Source organism: Ipomoea nil, unplaced genomic scaffold (assembly GCF_001879475.1).
Source record: "Ipomoea nil cultivar Tokyo-kokei standard unplaced genomic scaffold, Asagao_1.1 scaffold1617, whole genome shotgun sequence".
NCBI lineage: Eukaryota > Viridiplantae > Streptophyta > Magnoliopsida > Solanales > Convolvulaceae > Ipomoea > Ipomoea nil.
In genome coordinates, this window is record NW_017618045.1 from 1,575,846 (window position 1) to 1,597,444 (window position 21,599).

The 21,599-nt window shown below is 43.6% G+C and overlaps 1 protein-coding gene across 1 annotated transcript; it reads right to left on the reverse strand.

The window, feature by feature from the left end:
- Positions 1-4,840: 4,840 nt before the first annotated feature.
- LOC109191151 (DDT domain-containing protein DDR4-like) lies at positions 4,841-12,330 on the reverse strand. The gene is made up of 12 exons (XM_019341729.1): positions 11,302-12,330; positions 11,106-11,216; positions 9,751-9,837; positions 9,629-9,666; positions 9,449-9,530; positions 8,585-8,691; positions 8,274-8,430; positions 7,003-7,095; positions 6,802-6,925; positions 6,648-6,690; positions 6,272-6,430; positions 4,841-6,191 (listed from the first exon to the last, which is right to left on the reverse strand). The coding sequence occupies exons 1-12, from the start codon at positions 11,830-11,832 to the stop codon at positions 5,216-5,218; spliced, it is 2,508 nt and encodes an 835-aa protein (XP_019197274.1). The 5' UTR covers positions 11,833-12,330; the 3' UTR covers positions 4,841-5,215.
- Positions 12,331-21,599: the final 9,269 nt, after the last annotated feature.

The following is a 21,599-nucleotide window of genomic DNA, read 5'->3' on the forward strand; positions in this document are numbered from 1 at the left end:
GTCAAACAATGATAAGTTTCTTAATTATTATACAACACTAAATCATATACTGCCAAAATTGAAAGGATAAAATTAATAATATTAGAACTATATACCACATAAACAAATTTTATGTAATACCACATAATTAATTTTTTAAAAAAAATGTTTGATATATAATTCTTATTATACTTTTTTGTAATAAATGCTTTTTTTATAATCAAGAAAAAATATTTAAAATATTTATGTAGTATTACATAAAATTTATTTATATGGTACATATTTTAATTATATTATTTTTATTCTTATAATGTTGGCAAATATAATTTAATTTTTATATAATTAAGAAAATTGCTTTGTAATATTAATATGATGATAGTATGTATATAATTTCTTTTTTTTTTTTTGAAATACTACTGACTCTATTACAATGTAGTGTTCACTACCACTGAGGCTCAAACTCACAACCTCCCACAAAGGGGAGCAATTTGGTGCCAGTTAACTACAAGGTCCTTGGCATGATAGTATATGATTTAGTTTTGTATATAATTAAGAAAATTACTTTATAATGGTTTCTTTCTTATATTAATATATTTTAATAAATATTGTAAAATTAAAAGTTATAATGTAATAACAAAATTGTGCAATATTCTTATGAAAAAAGGTAGAATCGCCCACCGCAAGTACAGTTTGTGTAGAGATAAATTATATTCTGCAAGCCCAGTTTGTATAGGGATAAATTATAATGACTTAACTGATCAACAAGATTAATGTTGCTCACACATTGTCGCTGATGAGACTCGGTCTTTAATCTCTTATAACAAATTTTATTTTTGTGACCAATTGCGGTATCGATGTCAGCAATTGCGTAGTACTCTCATTTGACTATTTGAGTGGTGTGCGTGAGGTCTCTCACACCAATTAGAAATAGAATGAACACAAAATTTCCCTTTTTGACTATTCAAGATGTGACATTTCAACCAGCGGTTGGTCAATGAAAAGGTCAACGCCTAATTATTGTGCAAACGATAAGTGCATTTTTAATAAATAAAATTCATATACATGATTTATTGAAAGGATAAAAGGAAACAAACAAATTGTTATTCACTTTTTTTATTGAATCAATCAGGAGCGTTATGTTGTGCAACCGTGTGCATCATGCATGGTACACACGGTTACAAAAACAACGTCATTTTGACGTCCGACTTAAAAAAAAAAAAAAAAAAAAACAGTTTCGATTGCTATTAATGGCGTTATTTTGTGCATAATTTGAATTATATAGTTCATTTATTCTGAATATATAGTTCATTCATTCTGGATATATAGTTCAAATTATGCACAACATAACACCGTTAACAGCAATCGAAACTGATTTTTTTTTTTTTAAGTCGGACGTCAAAACGATATCGTTTTTGCAACCGTTGTCCTTTTTGCAACCGTGTGCACCATGCATGGTGCACACGATTGTACAGATAATTTGCCAATCCATCAAAGTATTTTATACTGTATCAACAAAGTTAAAAATTTGTAACAAAAAATAATAATAAATGTAATATTACGTACTTTTTTTAAACTGTATACTAGTTACTTTTTTTTATTCTCCATATTGCGACATTGTTATATTTAGTCATATTCTTTTAATTTCGTCACATTACATACTTGACTTTTATCTCTTTGTCACAATTAGTCCTTTAAATTTTTGTCATTTCATCATTTAATAAAGAAGTATTATTCAAAGTGGTACCAAATTGCTCTCCTATATGGGAGGTTATGAGCTCAAGCCTCAGTGGAGACAGCACTAACTCTTTGTGCTTCAATAGTATTGAATGATTAAATAACAGCTTTTTTTTTTTATTTTAGAATTATTTATTGAACAAATATAGGCCCTGTTTGGTAAATGGCTGTTAGTTGGTTGAGTTAATTAAATGGTATGACTAGTTGAACAAATATAGGCCCTATTTGGTAAATGGTTGTTAGTTAGTTGAGTTAATTAAATGGTATAACTAGTTGATAACATTAGCTGATTGTAGAAAGGTTAGTTGGTTGAGTTAATTAAATGGTATAACTAGTTGATAACATTAGTTGATTGTAGAAAAATGTTTGGTAAATTAGTTGTTAGTTGGTTGAGTTAATTAAATGGTATAACTAGTTGATAACATTAGTTGATTGTAGAAAAATGTTTGGTAAATTAGTTGTTAGCTGATAGTTGTTTGGTATAACTTCTTGTCGCAAAAAGTTAATTGAAAAAATTATTTTGAGCAGTTTTTTAAATTTTAGCATTTTTGAGTTACAAAAAGCTAATTAATTAACCAAACACTTATATTAATTTTTTAACCAAATCAAACAATTAATAGTGGTCAAATAAGCCAAAATTGATTAATAGACTAACTATTTTACCAAACAGGGCCATATTAATTTATTATTGTGATGTGAAAGTAAGATCGCTTTTGAAAGTATAAGTATTACAGGAATGTATAAAACATAGTGAATAAATTACAGATTTGATGATGTAAAGATAGAGTCTACTTTTGAAAACGAGAGAGTATTTAAGAGATAAGTTGATAAGGATAGCGTAATAGTAACATTAATTTGTTGACATGGGCACATGCAAACCATAATGGAAAGGATGGGCACCCACCATTTCTTGCAATGGATGGATTATTGTGCAAATGCTTTGCATTCAAGCTGAAAAGACAATCATTAAACCCAAATTAAAGCTCTTTAGTTTTTATCTTTATACCCTGGCGCAGCTGCTGTGTAGATACAGAAAGCTAGCAGCCATGTAGCTTAGACATTATCATGATACTTGGATGAATTATGAGTGTGGGGTTGAAGAAGGAATTGGGGGTGGGGGGTGGGGGGTGGGGTGGGGAGGGGTCTGTCTATTACTCCAACCCTCAATTCTCAGGCCAACTGAAAATGAAAAAGATCTCTGTCGGATCAGGGTGTGAAAGGCTTTTAGAGTTAGGGATTCAATCATTTGGGAGAAAAAAATGGGAAAGATGAAGCAAAAGTTATTTAGCTTTGATGGCCGTGTACTCATCATGACCTTTCGCATGGATTTGGATATCCTTGAAAGATGTATTTCGTCTGATAGTTAGACTACAAATTTATTATGGTCAACAATCAAATTTAACAATTATTAAGGGTGTTTGGTAAATAACTATTAGATGTTAGTTGATTTAGTGGGGTTCTCAAAAAGCTGATTTGACCAACTTTTGTAATTTTAGCATTTTGGAGTAATAAATTGTTATAAAAAGCAAATTAATCAAACACATATATGCAATGTTTAATCAAATCACGCAACATAATGATCAAATAAGTCAAAATTAACCGATAAACTAATTATGTTACCAAACAAAGCAGAATATGCAATGGAACATGATTCACCTTGTAATCCACAGTATAATTTGCACAAATTTGGTGAAACAAAAGTTTGGCCTGTTAATTTCTAGCTGTTCTTTCTGGATAAGTGTCTACCTGAGCATAGTCGATAGTCCCTTTTTTTCTCCACTAATCTATATCTATATCTATATCTATATAATAACAAAAATACTAATAAAATTTTTTAAGCACAAAGAGTTTGTCCAATCATTTCTATATAAATACACTATATTTCGCTAATAAATGGTATCAATATTAATTTGTGCTAGTAAATGGTTTTGTTCTAATTTTCGTATAATATATAAATTATACTCCATAAAGAGATTTTTTTTTTTTTAATACTATTGACTCTATTACAAGGTAGTATATGTTATATACTTTCTTTAACTATTGCAACCCCAAGAGTCAATACCTCACCATCGAAGTTCGATCTTGTGACCTTTCCTCAAGGGGAGCTACAGAGGTGTCATTTGAGCTAGATAAAAATGGAACGTAAAACTTGTTATTTAGAATTTCAAATTCATGTTCCTAGATTCCAAGACTTTTGCTAATAGAAGTTTAATTGTAAGATTTGAAAAGAAAGTAGTTTTTTTTTTTTGTTGTGACGAGAGAAACCCACTGCCGCTACTCGAGGGTATGCACTGGGTAAACTCCGTCTTGTGACCCTTAACCGACAAAGGATCACAAGTAAACTAACCTAGGTTGTCCATAGCTAACCAGCTCAAACCAAGAGTGCTTGGATTCGAATTCGTGACATTGTTGATTACAAATTCGTATCTTTAACCATCTTTGCAAGAGTTGTCCCAAAGAAAGTAGTTTTTTTATTCATAAGGGTAGTCATCAAATCAAGCCAAATCAAATATCATGTTTGAATAAAACTTGCTATATTGACAAGGGGAGATTGGAAAAGCATATCAAAATCATGCTACCTTTGGAATTTCTGTCCATTTTCAAACCATTTTCTCCCTCACTTCATTGAACCAATAGTTTCATAACTCAAAATCATACCAAGAATGGGAACGGAGGGAATCCTCGCAAACTTATTTTAGAGCTTATAGCTTATTTTAAGCTACAAATAAACTATAAGCTCTATTTGGTAACTACTAGCTTTTAAGCTTTCAGCTTTAAACTAGCTTATAAGAAGTGACAGATTTAAAGCACTTCAATACTCATATCATCAACGAGGGAGACAAGGATCACACCTGTTCCGGTTGCAAAGAAACTTCACCCAAATCTTGAAAGGAACCAGAAATGCGTCCACCCATCACTGAATCTGGTAATGAAATGCTGATGCCAAAAACATAAAGAGTTAGAACGAAAACGAGTCTACAATCCATGAATATGTTGCCCAGGAGTCTCATATGAAACACAACTGAGAGATACAAAAACAATCTAGTTCTAGTCTAGTATAATAAAGTTTGTCATCAGAAGATACTAAAAAAACCCAATGTAAATGGTTTCCATTTTGTCAACCTCATCCAAAAAGCCAAACAAAAGCTATTATACCATATAGGGAGGCAAAAGAAAAAGGACTTTTGAGAATCTAAAAAAGCTATATATTTTTGTTACAGTATTAGTTGAAAGGCTATATTGTACACCAACTTGATAAGAGTAACAACTCCCGAGGCCCAACTAATTTCCCACCCACATTCCATTGGTTGAATGTAGATGCACGAAAAGCACGTTACTATAATCTAAAATTCTATGGTGCATTGCTACAAGCACGAAACGTGAGTAAACAGTATACCGGGCAGCTGACTAAAAGTTGCCAAGAGAGATTTTTACTTATCGACTGCCATAGAGTGGACTCGTGAAAATTTTATAAGTTGAATACCCGTAGAATGGGGAAACATTAGAAGCCATCTGCACTGTTGTCTTTCAATTCTGAACTTGGACCGTCATCGAAACCCGAGCCCGGGGCGAGCTCATTGAGATCAAGAAAGCGCCTCTTTCTTCCTCCGCCTTCAACTTCGTCTTGATCTGTGCTATTTGATATTTCGGGTGCATTTGCTTGCTCTGATGTAGTCCCGGTCGCCACATTAACAGATTGATCGGCTTTCCCGTCCTGATTATCGTTGTTTTCCTCGGACTCGGTACTTCCGGTTGAAAATTCAGCGTTATTATTATAATCAAGACCATTATAGTACTCCTCTGAAGAGTTCGACTTCTCGGGTTTCACTGGCTCCATCTCTGATTCTGACAGCTCATACTGTCTATAATCGGGTGCATTTGCTTGCTCTGACGCAGTCCCGGTTGCCACATTAACAGATTGATTGGCTTTCCCGTCCTGATTATCACTGTTCTCCACAGACTCGGTACTTCCGGTTGAAAATTCAACGTTATTATAATCATAATCATCTGAAGAGTTCGACTTCTCAGGTTTCATTGGCTCTGTCTCCGATTCTGACAGCTCATACTGTCTATAATCGATACTGTTTCTAGTTGCCCTTCTACTACGCCTCAAACCTGATTGAAGCTCACCGGCAGACCTCAGTTTAGTTTCTCTTCGAGTGCGGCCCACCCGTAATCTTTTTAGTCTTCGGTGCTCCCCGCTGTCCTCGCTGGCACTAAAGGAGTCATCTCCATCCTCCTCCTCCTCCTCTTCTTCTTCTTCTTCTTCGGGATTTTCTTCATCCCATTTGTACTCTTCATCGCCTTCCGAGCTACTAGAAGCCATACGCCGCTGTTTTCGTCTCCTTAAATATTCGTCATCGTACACTACTTCACCAACTATATCATCATCGCTGTTGAATTCCGTCTCGTTATCAGATACAGCTTCAACAAACTCTTTTGCAGAATAGCGTTGGGGTCTCTGCCTTCGTCGGTTGCTATACACAGCGAGACTAGTCAGTCTTTGTTCATTAGCGAAAAGTAAAAACAGATATCAATACAGGAAAGCACGCAGTACCCGCGATCCAATGGCTCAGCTTTGTCGTAGTCATCATCGTATTCATCATACTCGGGTGACTTAGGTGACCGTACTTTGAAGGACACGTGTCGAAATTGAGGACCTCTCGATATACCATTTGCAGGAGCTTCACGTTTCACAGGGGATGGCTGTTTCTCTCTGAGGATAAAGAAAAAACAACAAATCTGTCGGCACAAAAGATTGAATTCAACCAATTAGCTAGTCTAACCCATGGACTTATAAACCCATATGCTCTCACTTATTTTATCAATGTGAGACACTCTTAACAAAAAGAAGGGGGATAAAAGGTACGGGGAAGTAAAGGGGGACCTAAAACGAGCACAAGTAGAGAATTTCAAGGTCATAAGATCAATACGTGGTTACTTTGATAGCCTCATTAATTGATCGATCATAATCATCTGCAAGACAAGCAGCACACAATTAAACGTCCGGTGATACTAAACCACACATGAGAAACCTCTACCGTATTCTTAACCGAACATGAGAAATCTCTACTGCATTCCACCTACCAAAACTATAGGTCACGGGCTTTCTACCACGAAGGGAACGTCCAGCAGTAAAACCATCAATATTCATCATACTGTCAAGCAACAAAGCTTGTCTGTGCTGTTTCTTCAACAATTTCTCTTTTCTCTGCAAAAAAAGAGATAACTATAGTACAGAAAAGTAACACAAAACAGGTAGTATTGAGGCAAGAAATTGAACCCTACCTTGTGGACCTTCTCAATCTCATGAAGCATGTTATTTTTCAACTTTTTCCCAACAGAAACCTCGGTTCTATTGCTACTTACAAATAGCTTCTCCTGTAGAAAAAGGTAACCTACTGAGCAATGAGACGGGAATCATTGGAAAAGGAAAAAGGGAGAAAAGCGAAAAGGGTAAAAGTTCAGAAGGGAAGTGGACTGATCAACAACTTATGCATAAACATAATATAGATATAACCCAGTAACGGAACTATGAAGACTACGATATTAATAAGCTATGACTTATGGTGTCAAGGATTTGCACAAATTAAATGGTGGCAAAACAAAGGGTTTGAAGAAAATGTAGAGTTTTCCAAATTTCTTTGTTATGTTGGAAAACTGTTCTCTAAATACAGAACAGTTGTATTTTCTAAAATGGAAAACTGTACAAGTAAACATGTTTTCTGTTCCCTTCAAAAAAAAAAAAAAAAAAAAAAAAAAAAAAAAAAAAAAAAATGTTTTCTGTTCTCTAGTTTTCTATTTATCTAGAAAAATGGAAAATTTCTCCATTAAATGCACCCTAAGTAAGAGCACATAATTGCTCCAATTGACTCTCTTTTTCTCAATCAACCTCTTTTCATTCAACCCTAACATTAAGCCTTACACCCTTACATCCTTTCTATTCTGTTTGTCAGCTGTAAATGCTATGGAGTAATATTATTGGCATCCATATACTATATAATTAGCATCAATCTACAGTTTGGAGAGACAATAAAATGGAAAATCAATCATATTTATTGCAGACAAAGAAAAAAACCGTTACAAACTGTTAAGAGTCCTACATTGATAAATAAGAGAGAACATATGGGTTTATAAGGCCATGGGTTAGACTAGCTAATTGGTTGGATTCAATCTTTTAGTGTGGTTTGACCCAGGTGCATTATAGCCCAGTTGAGTGACCCTGGCCCAATCTTAGTTTATAACACAAACAGAAGAAACAAAGACCAATATTGTGGCTCTATTAGTTACTGTCAGTAGAAAACCTTTCTGCTTGAAACAAAATTGTTCAAGATAAATCCAGATATGAAAGGTAGTGCCTTTAATTTTGTGCTTACATCCAAATAGAATGAGGAATATCTTTTCTTTGTTTATAAGTTAATGGAATATGAAATATCTTAGGTGAATCAAGGAGCTTTCCATTTTCAATTCTGCATTCTAGTTCATGATAAATATAGAAAACGGGCATTCATCATTCATATTTTCTTTAAATGGCAATGATAAAATACAAAGTAACTTACAGAGACATCCTGGAATTCATCCAAATTAGTCGCAGCAGTTTCCCACTGGTAACATGAGTTATCAATAGGCTGAACATTTTTCCCCTTTCCTTTCTTCGCCTCAACTTTTCTGATCTCACGGTATAATCGATGACCAATGATGGGATCATCTTCATACCTAAATTACAACAGGATGTAGCTGAAAAGCTTTCACATCTAGGTAACAGATGGCATTTAAAACAAGAATAGATGTCCTCTAATGCAACAAGAAAATTTCCCGAGGCATATTCTATTGCAACGAACATATAAAGTTAAGCAAGCAAAATACTAACCAATAAGAGATTCCATGTGAATCACCTCCGATTCGTTCTTTGCGAAACACAGAAAGTTGAACGCCTTGTTTTAATGAGTTATCAATATAGTTACGAATATCCTCTTGCTGCAAAACGATATTGTTGGAATTTCAGATCATTACTAGTACTAATAACAGTAAATTAGGATAAAAAGGGGGAACGCAGTCAAGGTTACAGAACTATTCAGGCTGATACACAACGTTTTATCAATTTGCTAAAGTTCCAGCTCGGAATCCTCCACCACAAAGTTTCAGTTATTGATTTACTGTGATTCTGTTCTTTTAAACTTTCAATTCCGGGGAAGGAAAAAAAAAAAAAAAAAACCTTATGCACACATAACAGATTTTTTTAAATTTGCTTTTCTTTTCCACTGAATTTCACGCCCCAAATGGTGCCTCAAGATTCTTGATGGTGCACAGAGAATAAGAAAAGGCATGAAATTCAACCAAATAAATAAACAACCCAATACACTTCCAATTAACTGTAAGGCCATATTTTTTTGAAAAATGTTTTTCTTTTCCACTAAATAAATTTATCCTAAGATTTCATATCTGGAGTTTTGAACAAAAAATAAATATAAACAACCCAACCAAATAGGAAAAGATTTTTATGAATCATTGTTTGCAAGATTGCATCCACCCAAATGGATAAAACATATCCCAGCAGTATCCTTTTATCTTCCCTCTAAATCTGCATTTTCAATGAATATCTAACACAACCAATAATCACTATACTACAAGAATAGATCATCAATCTTTAATAAATCAATAACAAAACCTTATATAAATAGCAAATAACTTAGAGCAGTAAGAAATTGAAAGCCAGATATATGTTAAACTCTACCTCAACACGAATGTCACATAATGCTTTCAGAATAACCACACGAACAGCAGGATCAAGTGCACTGTATGCATCAATTTCAGCCCTAAAATTTCAGAAAAATTCAAAAATAACCAAACTTAATTTGTTAAATAATAAAGACTAAATACGTTTGAATTTGATTTGCAATGCATGATCACTCACCCATGTGATGCTACGATAGGTAATTCCCCCTCTGCAACCTGCAATGCATAAAATGAATAAACGGTTAGCACTTCAGATACAGTTTTTCTCAACTTCACTTCTCAGAGCTGCAAGTAACTTACCCAGTGCCACCAATCTCTTAATTTTCTGCACAAAACAGTTACCCAAGTATTGTATCCAAGCGCCACTCGTGCAACAGGAGGGATTGCCTATGGAAGTGAAATAAATAAAATAATAAGCATTGCCTGTTAGCAATTTAGCAATGCAGAGAAAAGCACAAGTGTCTAAATCAGTATCCAAAAATAGCCAAAACTCAAAGTTACCACCTATCGCTGTGCCTTTAAATGGAAACTTAGTAACAAAACTCATGCATCCATTTTGACATGGTTACATGTCTGTCACCTCCTAAAATCAAACTACTAAGTTCAATAATTTCATAGTTGAATAATAGTTGCTTATCAATTACCACAGAGCAATCAAACTATAATTACAACAGTTATTACATAAACACAACAGCAATGCCTAATTATTAAAATCTTTTTCAACTTTGTATTCTAGTTTTCTCCAAGCCTTATAAATGTGTCTACACACACACACACAAATAGTTCTACAAAAATGACCTCTATCCTTGTTTGTTGCTAGGTTGATAAGAGCAAATGAACAATGCTTAAATAGTTAAATGACTTAAATCTAGCAAATTTGACACCCACCAACATATACTTTAAAGAAACTAGGATAATGGCCAAATGGTTACATAGATTTCAATTCCTTATTTGAGATAAGAGTCCAAACAACAGTTTCTAACAGTCAAAAGGCTTGATGATAGAATGAAACATATCATATCATACATGAATTTCCCCCATCTATCAACCGCTTTGTTGCACCATAGACAAAACAGAAAATAAAGTAGCTTTTCTATGTATACTCATCTTTTCAACCCTGAAAGGGACTTATAAAAATCCACAAGCATAATCGTTGAAAGTAGCAAATAGAAGTTGCAGTTTTAGTCACCACCAATAACATTCATGTTCAGTGTACTGTTAAGACTTAAGACATATTATCTTCAGTGGGTTGTACAAAAGCTTTAATTTTTCATAATTCCTAGATTCAATACACATCATGGTCTCTTTCTGCAAGACCACCATCAAAACCACAACCGCCGCAAGTAGTAAACATTAATTAATGACATTTGAAGAAGGGAAAATGAAATCTTTACAAATATTGTCACTCCAAATAACAAAAGGCACCACAAACACAGAATAATAAGAACAATTTCTTTATCTTCCTCGTGAGTTGCAAGGATGCAATACATTAGAGAAAAATACAATAGTCACCATACAAGAGATGCCCACAGTCCTAAAAAAGTTGGCATATCATTAAAAAGAATAGAAACTAAAATCACCATTGGTACAAAGTTAGATAGCCTCAATTTAGAAAACCAACTTTTTTTTCCTTTTAACAACAAAAATGCACTAACCTTCAATAGTGGCATGTGTATATCAGCTAGTGTACTATTTGGCATGATCAATGCTGTTTCAAATTCCTCAACTGAGAACTCCACTTTAATGTTCAACAACGGCCTGAAAATCTAAAACCAGAACAGCAAGAACACATTAGCTTCAAACCACCAAACTTAACAGTAAAGTCACAAATTTTCTCAACTTGAGACATACATTCAAGAAATTCAGTATGGAAGCTAACTGCCACATGGACCGGAGCTTCCACCGTGGCAACTGTGATGCCTCCGGCTCTGCAACCAAAGGAGTAACTATCTTACTACACTGCTGCTTAGACGACTTGGACAACCCATCCTCCTCTTCCTCTTCCTCGCCCCCATTCATCTTCTCATCCTCATATTCCTCCTCCTCATCCTCCTCCTCCCTGAGCAGCCTAGCAGCCAACCTCTCCTTCCTAGCTGAAGTCTTCTTCTTACGCTGCCTCACTGCGGCCTCCGCCTCGGCAGCAGCAGCCGCCTGCAGCCTCGCGGCAGCGCGTTTCGTGCACTCCCTCGCCGGCCTCTCTCTCCTAACTACAAAATTGTTGTTACTACAGTCACTGTTCCGTTTACTTAGCTTGCTATTACTGTGGTTACTGTTAGCAGTCTTGTCACCGGGATTCTGTTGGATCGGGGATGAACCGGACATGGCGAGATCAGAGAGGGGATTGTCTACGGAGGGTTTAGCAGAGAGATCATGAGGTCGCATTGAGAAAAGAAGGACTCTTTTCTATTGCAAGAACAAGAAACAGAGCTTTTTCGGCAAAGGGTTTCAGAAATTATCGCGAAAATTTGTAATTTGTAATAAAATAAAAATAAAAAATATTGCTGTTAATACTCCTTATTTTATGAGTAGGGTAAAACTGCAGAAATACATTAAGATTTAAGACAACATCATTCGATAATACGAAACATGGATACTATAATTCTGATAAATTTTTAAAAATAAATAATAAAAAACGAAGTTCAGCAGGTTTCTAGTGGGTGTTACACTGTTCTTGGGGTTTTGGACTTTTGGGGCAAAACTGCAAAAGAGACACTGGATTTTCTTGAAGAGACAGAGACAGAGAGAGAGAGAGAGAGAGAGAGAGAGATGGTGAAATTTTTAGAGGGTTTGGTAGGGAATTGAGAATTCCTTGGAGAGGAGAAGAGGGACCAATTTGGCAGTGTCGAGGGTTTCCACTTTCCAGTGAAACAGAGGAATGGGAGAGCGACAAGATTTGCAGATTTGTGGATTATACTATCAAATAATATACATTCAGTATATAAATAATATATTAAAAATCTAAATTGTATTCTGAAAAAATATATTATTTGAATGCTAAAAATATATGGAGTATTATTTTATATAATGTACATTCAGTACATAAATAATGTATTTTTAATATATTAAAAATGTACTTTTTGTTATGATTCACATAATACTGGTCCACACAATAATTTGTTAGGGAGCAAAAGACATTGTATGCTAACAGTGCACCTTGAATTTTACAAAGAGTTTTTTCCATTTTAATCATATGACTTTAGAGTCTCCGTCAACTTGGGTTCACAACTTTCATTCCCGACATAAGATGTGTTTTCATTTTGATTTTCTTTTTTAAATTTAGTCTTTCTGACGACATGATCAATAAAGACTCACCGAAAGTACCATTTCAGAGTCAAACCCGACATAAGGATGGATTAAATCACATCCAATTCACCATCTCCTAAGATTCTTACAACTCATGCAAAAGATCATATCGTCATATTTCTCTATTGTGCTTAATGGCCACATTAATCAGCTAACATGTTGCAACTCTATTTTATTATTCCCTATATATGTGATGAATTTTCACCTCTCATTATTGTTGGTCTAAGGCTTTCATGTATTCCTCAATAAGATTTCTCAACAATCATAGTATTTATAGTTGTACAAACATTGAGTTAGGATTAACTTGTTCTATATTCAATAACATTTCACGTATTTTGGTTTTCTATAGTGATGAATGCATTTGCACTTGAAATGTGTGATTATAAATAGACATATATGGGTAGTGCTAAAACTACTGTGGAAGATATTACAATTTACAACCAAAGTGACTGATGGATATATTAGACCCGGAACGAACCGACCCGGAAAGACGGACCCGAGAAGTCTCGGCCCAGTCAAGTGGGCCGTGGCCGAGTCGGCCCAAGGCATTTCGGCCTTGGGCTGTGGCCGAGTCGGCCCAAGGCATTTCGGCCTTGGGCCGAGTCCGGCCACGAATGGACTCGGTACACCCGAGCCCATCACCTTGGACTCGGCTAGGCCGAGCTCGACACGTGCCCAGCTCGGCCATGCCGAGTCGGTCCGCCTTGGACCCGGTCCCGGAGGGGACGCGGTCAATGCGGACCGATCCAACTAACCCCGATCCTAGGGGTGCGGTTGGGGGGTTTGAGCTGATATAAAAGGACTCCCTCTTGTCCTAACAAGGGACCTGATCATTACACAACACAATAGATTCCTGAATTGCTATCTTCTAGCCTTATTGTCCTAATCAAGCCTTGTAATAGCTTATTAGCGATAATTAATACAATATACGGTCCCTGCGACCTACGGTCCCTGCGACCTTATTATATCTTTGCGTCGTATTATTTATTTCGTACGTATACTTATCCGGGTTTAATAATTCGGGCTACCTCCGGAGAATTAAATCCATCATTGGTGCTCTTGTTGAGAGCTGCTGTACAAGCTTGAGCGCTCTCCCTATTATCATTCATCCACAGCGATGACGAGATCGAGATCCAACTCTCGCCACACCAACGGTTCCCGCGGCAGCAAACGGGAACGGCCCCAACAGGGCCCCCAGCGTCCAACCGGCCGCCTCCAACAGGTCGGGAGGAGACCTGAGGGCCCAGCTCACCAACCACCGCAGCAGTGGTGCACCACCCCCCGTGGCTCCCGCTGCTACGGCTCCCGCTACCGATCCAACTCACGCCCTCATCCAGGAGGGGGTGGCGGTCTTCGAACAAGCCTCCACGGCACTGGCCCGTGTTGCGGCGGGCCTCCGGGCAGAGGAACAAGCCGACCTAGGTGCCACCCAAGGGGGCGTGCCGCCGAGCGCCATACCGCCTCCACCTCTCTCCCGGGGGCGCAACGGGCCGAGCGTCGTGCCACCTCCGGCACGGGCCACACAAGGAGAAGTCAACTCCCCCCGCCCGACGGACAGACGAGGAGGAGGGAGCTCCCGCCGATACCGTCAGCACGGTGATGATGGAAGGGCCCCAACCCAAACCAGGCCCGCCCTGGAACGGTTGGGCGAGCGCGTGTCGGCACGGGACAGGTTGGGTCCGAGGCCGGCCGCCAATGACCCACCAGCGGCCGAATCGGGCTCCCGCAGGCCGCCACGACAAGCGGCGGGCACTCGGAGGTCGCCAAGTCGCGGACCCCGAGCTCAACCGCAACAGGAGGCGGGCTCGCTTAGATCCCCAGACCGTGAGACCCGAGCTCCCCCGCGACGCGGACAGCCCGCCCGGGTGGAGCGAACAGGGGAGACAAACGGCCGAGTCCCGAGCTCCAACCGGGACGAGGTCGAGCAGTTACGGAGAAGGATGGACGAGCTCCATAAGAAGTTCGATGAAAGGGACGGGTCTTCAGAGTCCAATGACATACTGTCCACCCCATTCGTGAGTTCTATCATGGAGGAACCCCTGCCCAAGGATTTCCGTTTCCCCACCGTCAAAGCATACTCGGGAACCACAGACCCGCGGTCGCACCTCACCAGGTACAGGGCCGCCATGATGATTACCGAGGCTACCGACGCCATCCTATGCAGGGGATTCTTTGCCACTCTGGACGGACAGGCACATGACTGGTTTGGGTCCCTCCCAGGGGGATCCATCTCCACCTTCAAGGACCTAACCAAGCAGTTCCTGTCCCACTTCGCTACCAGCATACCAAGGAAGAAGTAGATTGCCGACCTGTGCGACCTGAAACAGAAGAGCTCGGAGTCATTAGCCGAGTATCTCAATAAGTGGAAGAAGGAAGTCATGGGAGTCGCCAACTTCGATGGTAAGTCGGTTATACCAATTTTCAGGAACAATGTGAGGTCGGGTGCTTTCCACCAGGATCTCATCCGGTACCCCCCAAAGAACTATGCCGACCTGATGGACAGGGCGGCCAGATATGCTGACGCCGAAGCTGCCGAGAGGAGAAAAAGGGAGCAGGAAGAAGGGAGAGGTCGGAAGGACAAGGCCCCCCAGGAGGAACGCGGCAGGGCATCTCGGCAGCATCGTCGTGACTACGCCGAGGGGCCCAGGCTGAACCCCACACATTTCCTTACCCCGCTGACGCACCCCGTGAGTGTTATCCTAGCCCACGCAGAGGACCAGGGGATCGTCGAGTTCCCAAAGGAGGAGTGCATGAAGATCTCGGCGAAGGGCGACCCCAAGAAGTAATGCCGGTTCCATCGCCAAAAGGGTCATGACACGGATGAGTGCATCCTCCTGAAGAAGCAAATTGATGAGCTCATCCAGATGGGTTACCTGGGCCACTTCATTAAACGGCCCAGCCAACCCCAAGGCCAGGGCTGGGACAACGTATGGAAGAAAGGGAGCGGTGGCTCCGCGCCACCCAACCCGGCACCCCGCAAGAGAGAGCACGGCCAAAGCTCTGAAGAGGACGACAAGACGACAGAAGACTCCCAGCCCCCAAAGAAGCGGTCCATTTATGTCATTTTTGGAGGACCCGAGGGTGGCGACACCCAAGCCGAACGGAAGAAATGGGCGAGGAGTCTATACGTTGGGGAGGTAACACAAGCCCCACGGGAGAAGAAGCTACGAAGGGAACCCATCACCTTCACCGATGACGACTTGCCGGATGGTCCCCTACCACACCGAGATGCCCTGGTGATCAAGTTGGACGTCAACAACGTGGTGGTGCACCGAGTGCTCGTAGACACGGGCAGCTCGGTAAATGTCATGTACTACGACACGTTCGTCCAACTCGGCCTCCCAAGAGACCAACTGGAGCAGGTTAGGACCCCCCTATCCGGGTTCACGGGGGACTCGATCGAGACAGAGGGGTCGATCAGCCTAGACGTGGAGATAGGCACCTCACCTCACCTCAACAAGTGGAGGGTCGAGTTCGTGGTTGTAAAAATCAGCTGCGCCCACAACATGATACTTGGCCGACCTGCCCTAGAGGACCTCAGGTGCGTGATTTCCATGGAACACCTGTGTCTCAAATTCCCAACGCCGAACGGGGTCGGGACTGCCCGGGGGGACCAGAGGGTGAGTCGTAGCTGTTACCTATGGGCGTGCCGCCAGATGGGCAAGAAGGACCTCCGGGTCCACACCATAGCCGAGAAGGACTTACGAGACGAGACGGGTCGGCCTCGGGCCGAGCCCATAGTCGAGTCGGAGGAAGTCGTCCTGGATCTCAACCGACCCGACCGGGTCGTGAAGGTTGGGGTCGGCCTCCCGGATAAGCTCCGAGCTCGCATCATCGACACGATCCGGAGCTACAAGGAGATCTTCGCATGGGGCCCCGAAGACATGCCGGGCCTCAGCCGCGAGGTGATCACACACAAGCTGGCTGTGGACCCCTCGGTCAAGCCAGTCCAACAGCGGAAGAGGTACCTCTCCACAGACAGGAGGGAGTTCGTGAAAAAAGAGGTCGACACCCTCTTGGAGATAGGTCACATCAGAGAGGTCATATACCCCACCTGGTTGGCTAATGTGGTCCTCGCCCCGAAGCCGCCCACCTGGAGGATGTGCGTGGACTACACCGACCTCAACAAGGCCTGCCCCATGGACCCCTTCCCGCTTCCCAACATCGACCAGCTGGTGGACGAGACAGCAGGGTGTGCCCTCATGAGTTTCCTTGACGCATTCAGGGGGTACCACCAGATCTTTATGGAGGAAGCTGATGAAGAGAAGACGGCTTTCACCACTCCAGAAGGGGTCTACTGTTACAAGGTCATGGCCTTCGGCTTGAAGAACTCGGGTGCCACCTACACCCAGATGGTAGCCAAGGTGTTCAAACAAGTCCTCGGTCGCAACCTACAAGCTTATGTAGACGACATGATAGTGAAGAGCACCGAAGCCAACCTGCACACGGACGACCTAATTGAGGTATTTTCAATTATGCAACGTTTCAATCTGCGTCTTAACCCCAAGAAGTGCACCTTCGGGGTCCACGGGGGGAAGTTCTTGGGGTACATGGTTTCCAAGAAGGGCATAGAGCCCAACCCGGACAAGGTAAAAGCTATCCTGGACATGGAGCCCCCACGGTGTCTCCGGGAAGTCCAGCGCCTCAATGGGCGACTAGCGGCCCTCGGTCGTTTCCTCTCGAGGTCGGCCGAGAGATCTCTGCCATTCTTTGGAGTACTCAAGAAGACCAAGGGGTTCGAGTGGTCTCCGGAGTGCCAAAAGGCTTTCGAGGATCTCAAGACATATCTGATGTCGCTCCCCCCACTAGCCAAACCCGTCAAGGGGGAGGTCTTGTACTTGTACCTCGGCATCTCCCAGGCCGCGGTCAGCTTTGTGCTGGTCCGGGACGATGACGGGGTCCAACGGCCCGTGTACTACACGAGCCGAGCTCTACGGGGAGCGGAGATCAGGTACACGCCCATCGAGAAAGCCATATTTGCGGTAGACATCACCACAAAGAAGCTCGGCCATTATTTTCAGGCCCACCCCGTTCACGCCCTTACCAACCAACCCCTAGATGCGGTGTTGAGGGCCTCGGGGTCGGCCAGCAGGTTGGTCAAGTGGGCCATGCGGCTTAGCCAGTACGACATACAATTTCGGACCCGCCCAGCCATCAAGGGGCAGGCACTAGCCGACTTCATAGTCGAGTGCACTGCCCGGGAAGCCACCGAGCAGGCCCGAGATGAAGACGAGGAGTGGTGGACTCTGTCCACAGACGGAGCTTCGGGACCAAAAGGCTGCGGAGGTGGGGTCGTCCTCATCACACCCGAGGGGTTCAGAGCCTACTACGCCCTCCGTTTTTCCTTCAAGCTGTCCAACAACGAAGCCGAGTACGAGGCGCTCCTCGGAGGACTCCGACTAGCACTAAACATGAGGGTCGAGAAGCTCAAGATCCGATGTGACTCTAGGCTAGTAGTGGGCCAAGTCACAAGAGAGTTCGAGGCAAGTGACGAGAGGATGAGGAGGTACCGGGATGTGGTGCTCCAGCTCCTGGGCCAGCTAATAAACTATGAAGTCCTACAGGTACCCCGAGTCCAAAACACGGATGCCGACATGTTGTCCAAGCTCAGCCAGGGGGCCCTGGAGCACATCTAAAAAATTGCCCGAGTTGAAGACTTCGAGAGGTCGAGTCTAGAATTCTACCCAGTCCTACCCATACAGAGCCGACCCCCCTGTTGGTTGGACCACCTCAAGGAGTACAAACAGACAGGTATGCTACCTCCTGATGAGGTTGATGCCAAGCTAGTGAAGTGGCGTGCCCCCACATATGTCATCATGGGGGACACGCTCTATAAGAGGTCGTACAACGGCGCCCTACTCCGCTGTTTGTACCCGGACGAAGCCAGGTCGGTTATGGAAGAAATCCACGAAGGGACCTGCTCCGCCCACCAGGGCGCCTTCACCATGGCCCGTCGAGCCATCTTGCAGGGGTACTTTTGGCCGAGAATGGCCAAAGAGTGTGCCGACTACGTAAGGAGTTGCGAGACATGCCAGCACTTTCAGGTCGGCGCCGGCCGACCAGCCACGAACTACACCCCGATCAGCTCGGTCATCCCCTTCTCCAGGTGGGGGGTGGACATAGTAGGGGCCCTGCCTATGGGGTCGGGCAAAAGAAAGTACCTCATAGTGGTTGTCGACTACTTTACCAAATGGGTAGAGGCGAAGCCGCTGGCAAGCATCACAAGTGCCCGGTGCAAACAGTTTGTCTACCAAGACTTTCTATGTCGATTTGGGGTCCCGATACAACTCATCACTGACAACGGGTGCCAATTCGAAGGGCAAGAGTTCGAGGCATTTTGCGCCGAGTGGCGCATCAACCATAGCCGAGTCGCCGTTTGCTATCCACAAGCCAATGGGCAAGTGTAGAACGCCAACCGCACCATAGTAAACGGTTTGAAGAAGAAACTTGAATCCGCAGGAGGAGCATGGGTGGAGGAGCTCGACGCCATCCTATGGGCCTACCGCACCACCCCTAGAAGGGCCACCGGGGAGACACCGTTTTCCTTAGCCTACGGTTTTGAAGCCCGAGCCCCCGCAGAGGCAGTCATACCTTCCCGGCGAGAAGAAGAATATGACCCCGACACCAATGAGAAACACCATAGCGCCGACCTCCACATGGTAGATGATAGAAGAGAGGCAGCTTCTATCCGAGCTGAAAACTACCAGCGACAAACCAAGTCCTACCACGACAAACGAGTGCAACCCCGTTATTTCCAGGTAGGGGACTATGTACTCCGGAGGAGAGAAGCAAGCCAACCCCAAGCCGGAGGGAAGTTCGCGGCAAACTGGGAGGGCCCCTACATTGTGGCAGCGGTGGTCCATCCCGGCAGCTACAAACTCAAGAACCCCAAAGGGAAGGAGGTACCTAGAGTTTGGAACTCGGAGCATTTATTGAGATATTACCAGTAATCCACCACAAGCCAACTCGACCATACGGAGTTAGCGACATCTCCATTAATGTTTTGCAAATAATGTCATAGGAGGCGGCAGGCCCCCTCCGTTGCTATGAACAGAATAAAGTTATGTAATAAGAAACACCTTTTCTTGTTCACTTATCGCACAGGAAGGCGGTTTTGTACCCGGCCTCCCCAAGCATACCCCTAAGGGGGAACGAGGTCCGACCTCGCGTACCAGCCCCGACGGAGGAGCCCCAGGGTCGAGTCCAGCAAGGACTGGACTATCGGGGCTAACATACCCTAAGGGGGCACGAGGTCCGACCTCGCGTACCAACCCCGACGGAGGAGCCCCAGGGTCTAGCTCAACAAGGACTCGACTATTGCGGCTAACATGCCCTAAGGGGGCACGAGGTCCAACCTCGCGTACCAACCCCGACGGAAGAGCCTCAGGGTCCATTCCAGCAAGGACTCGACTATCAGGGCTAACATACCCTAAGGGGGCACGAGGTCCGACCTCGCGTACCAACCCCGACGGAGGAGCCCTAGGGTCTAGTTCACCAAGGACTCGACTATCGCGGCTAACATACCCTAAGGGGGCACGAGGTCCGACCTCGCGTACCAACCCCGACGGAGGAGCCCCAGGGTCTAGTTCTGCAAGGACTCGACTATCGCGGCTAACATACCCTAAGGGGGCACGAGGTCCGATCTCGCGTATCAACCCCGACGGAAGAGCCCCACGGCCTAATGTTCAAAGAACTCGGTTCGGACGGCTATATATATAAAAGCCACGGCCGAGAGTCCACTCGGCCAAGGCCATGGACCAGCGACTCGGCCACGGCCGAGTCCTGGCAGCTCGGCCACGGCCGAGCCTTGGCAACTCGACCACTAGGCTGTGGCCGAGTCCCGTATTGGCCCCGAGCCCCGAGTCTAGGCCCCGGCCTACCAAGGTGTTCTCTCTTCTTGTGGAAGCATAAAGGCAAACAAGAGGTGTTCTAACACGTTTCAAAACACGAAGAAGTCCATACAAGATAGAAAATGCAATATCAAATCAAGGAAATACGAAGTTCATGCGGACAATAAGTTCAAACAAAATAAGCGGGCTCCGCACGAAGCCAAAACAAGCGTAAGTTTTTTGCTCTAAGTGCCACCAAAAGAAATCAGTCTTGGCTCTAAGGGCCACAAAAAGTAAGCAACTCAGAACTAGCCATTCAAGTCGGGGGCGTCACGGGCAGCGTCAGGAGCAGCCATCCCCTCAACATAAGTACTCAAGCTAGCATGGATGCTCTCCGTAGAGCGGAAGACGGAACCCATATGATAAAGAAGGGATGACGCTAATCAAGCCGCTATCAAGTCTAATCCTTGAGGTTGGGGTCGGCCACGTTGGGGTCGGCCATGTTGGGGTCGGTCACGTTGGGGTCGGCCATGTTGGGGTCGGCCACGCTGGGGGGTCGGCCACGTTGGGGTCGGTCACGTTGGGGTCGGCCACGTTGGGGGGTCGGCCACGTTGGGGTCGGTCACGTTGGGGTCGGTCACGTTGTGGTCGGCCATGTTAGGGTCGGCCACGATGGGGGGTCGGCCATGTTTGGGTCGGTCACATTGGGGTCGACCACGTTGGGGGGGTCGGCCACGTTGGGGTCGGCCACGTTGGGGTCGGTCACGTTGGGGTCGGCCACGTTGGGGTCGGCCACGTTGGGGTCGGCCGTGTGGGGCTCGGACACATGGAGTGCGACTCGTGTTTACTCTCCTTCATTAACGAACCTCGGCCCAAGACGCCTCGGCACAAAGCACCTCGGCCCAAGAGGGGTTACCTCATGAGCTCACCCAAGAGGAGGACGACTACCTCATGAGCTCGCCCAAAAGTGAACTCAGAAATCAAAGTCTCATACACGATGTCAGGGAGTCCAAGACT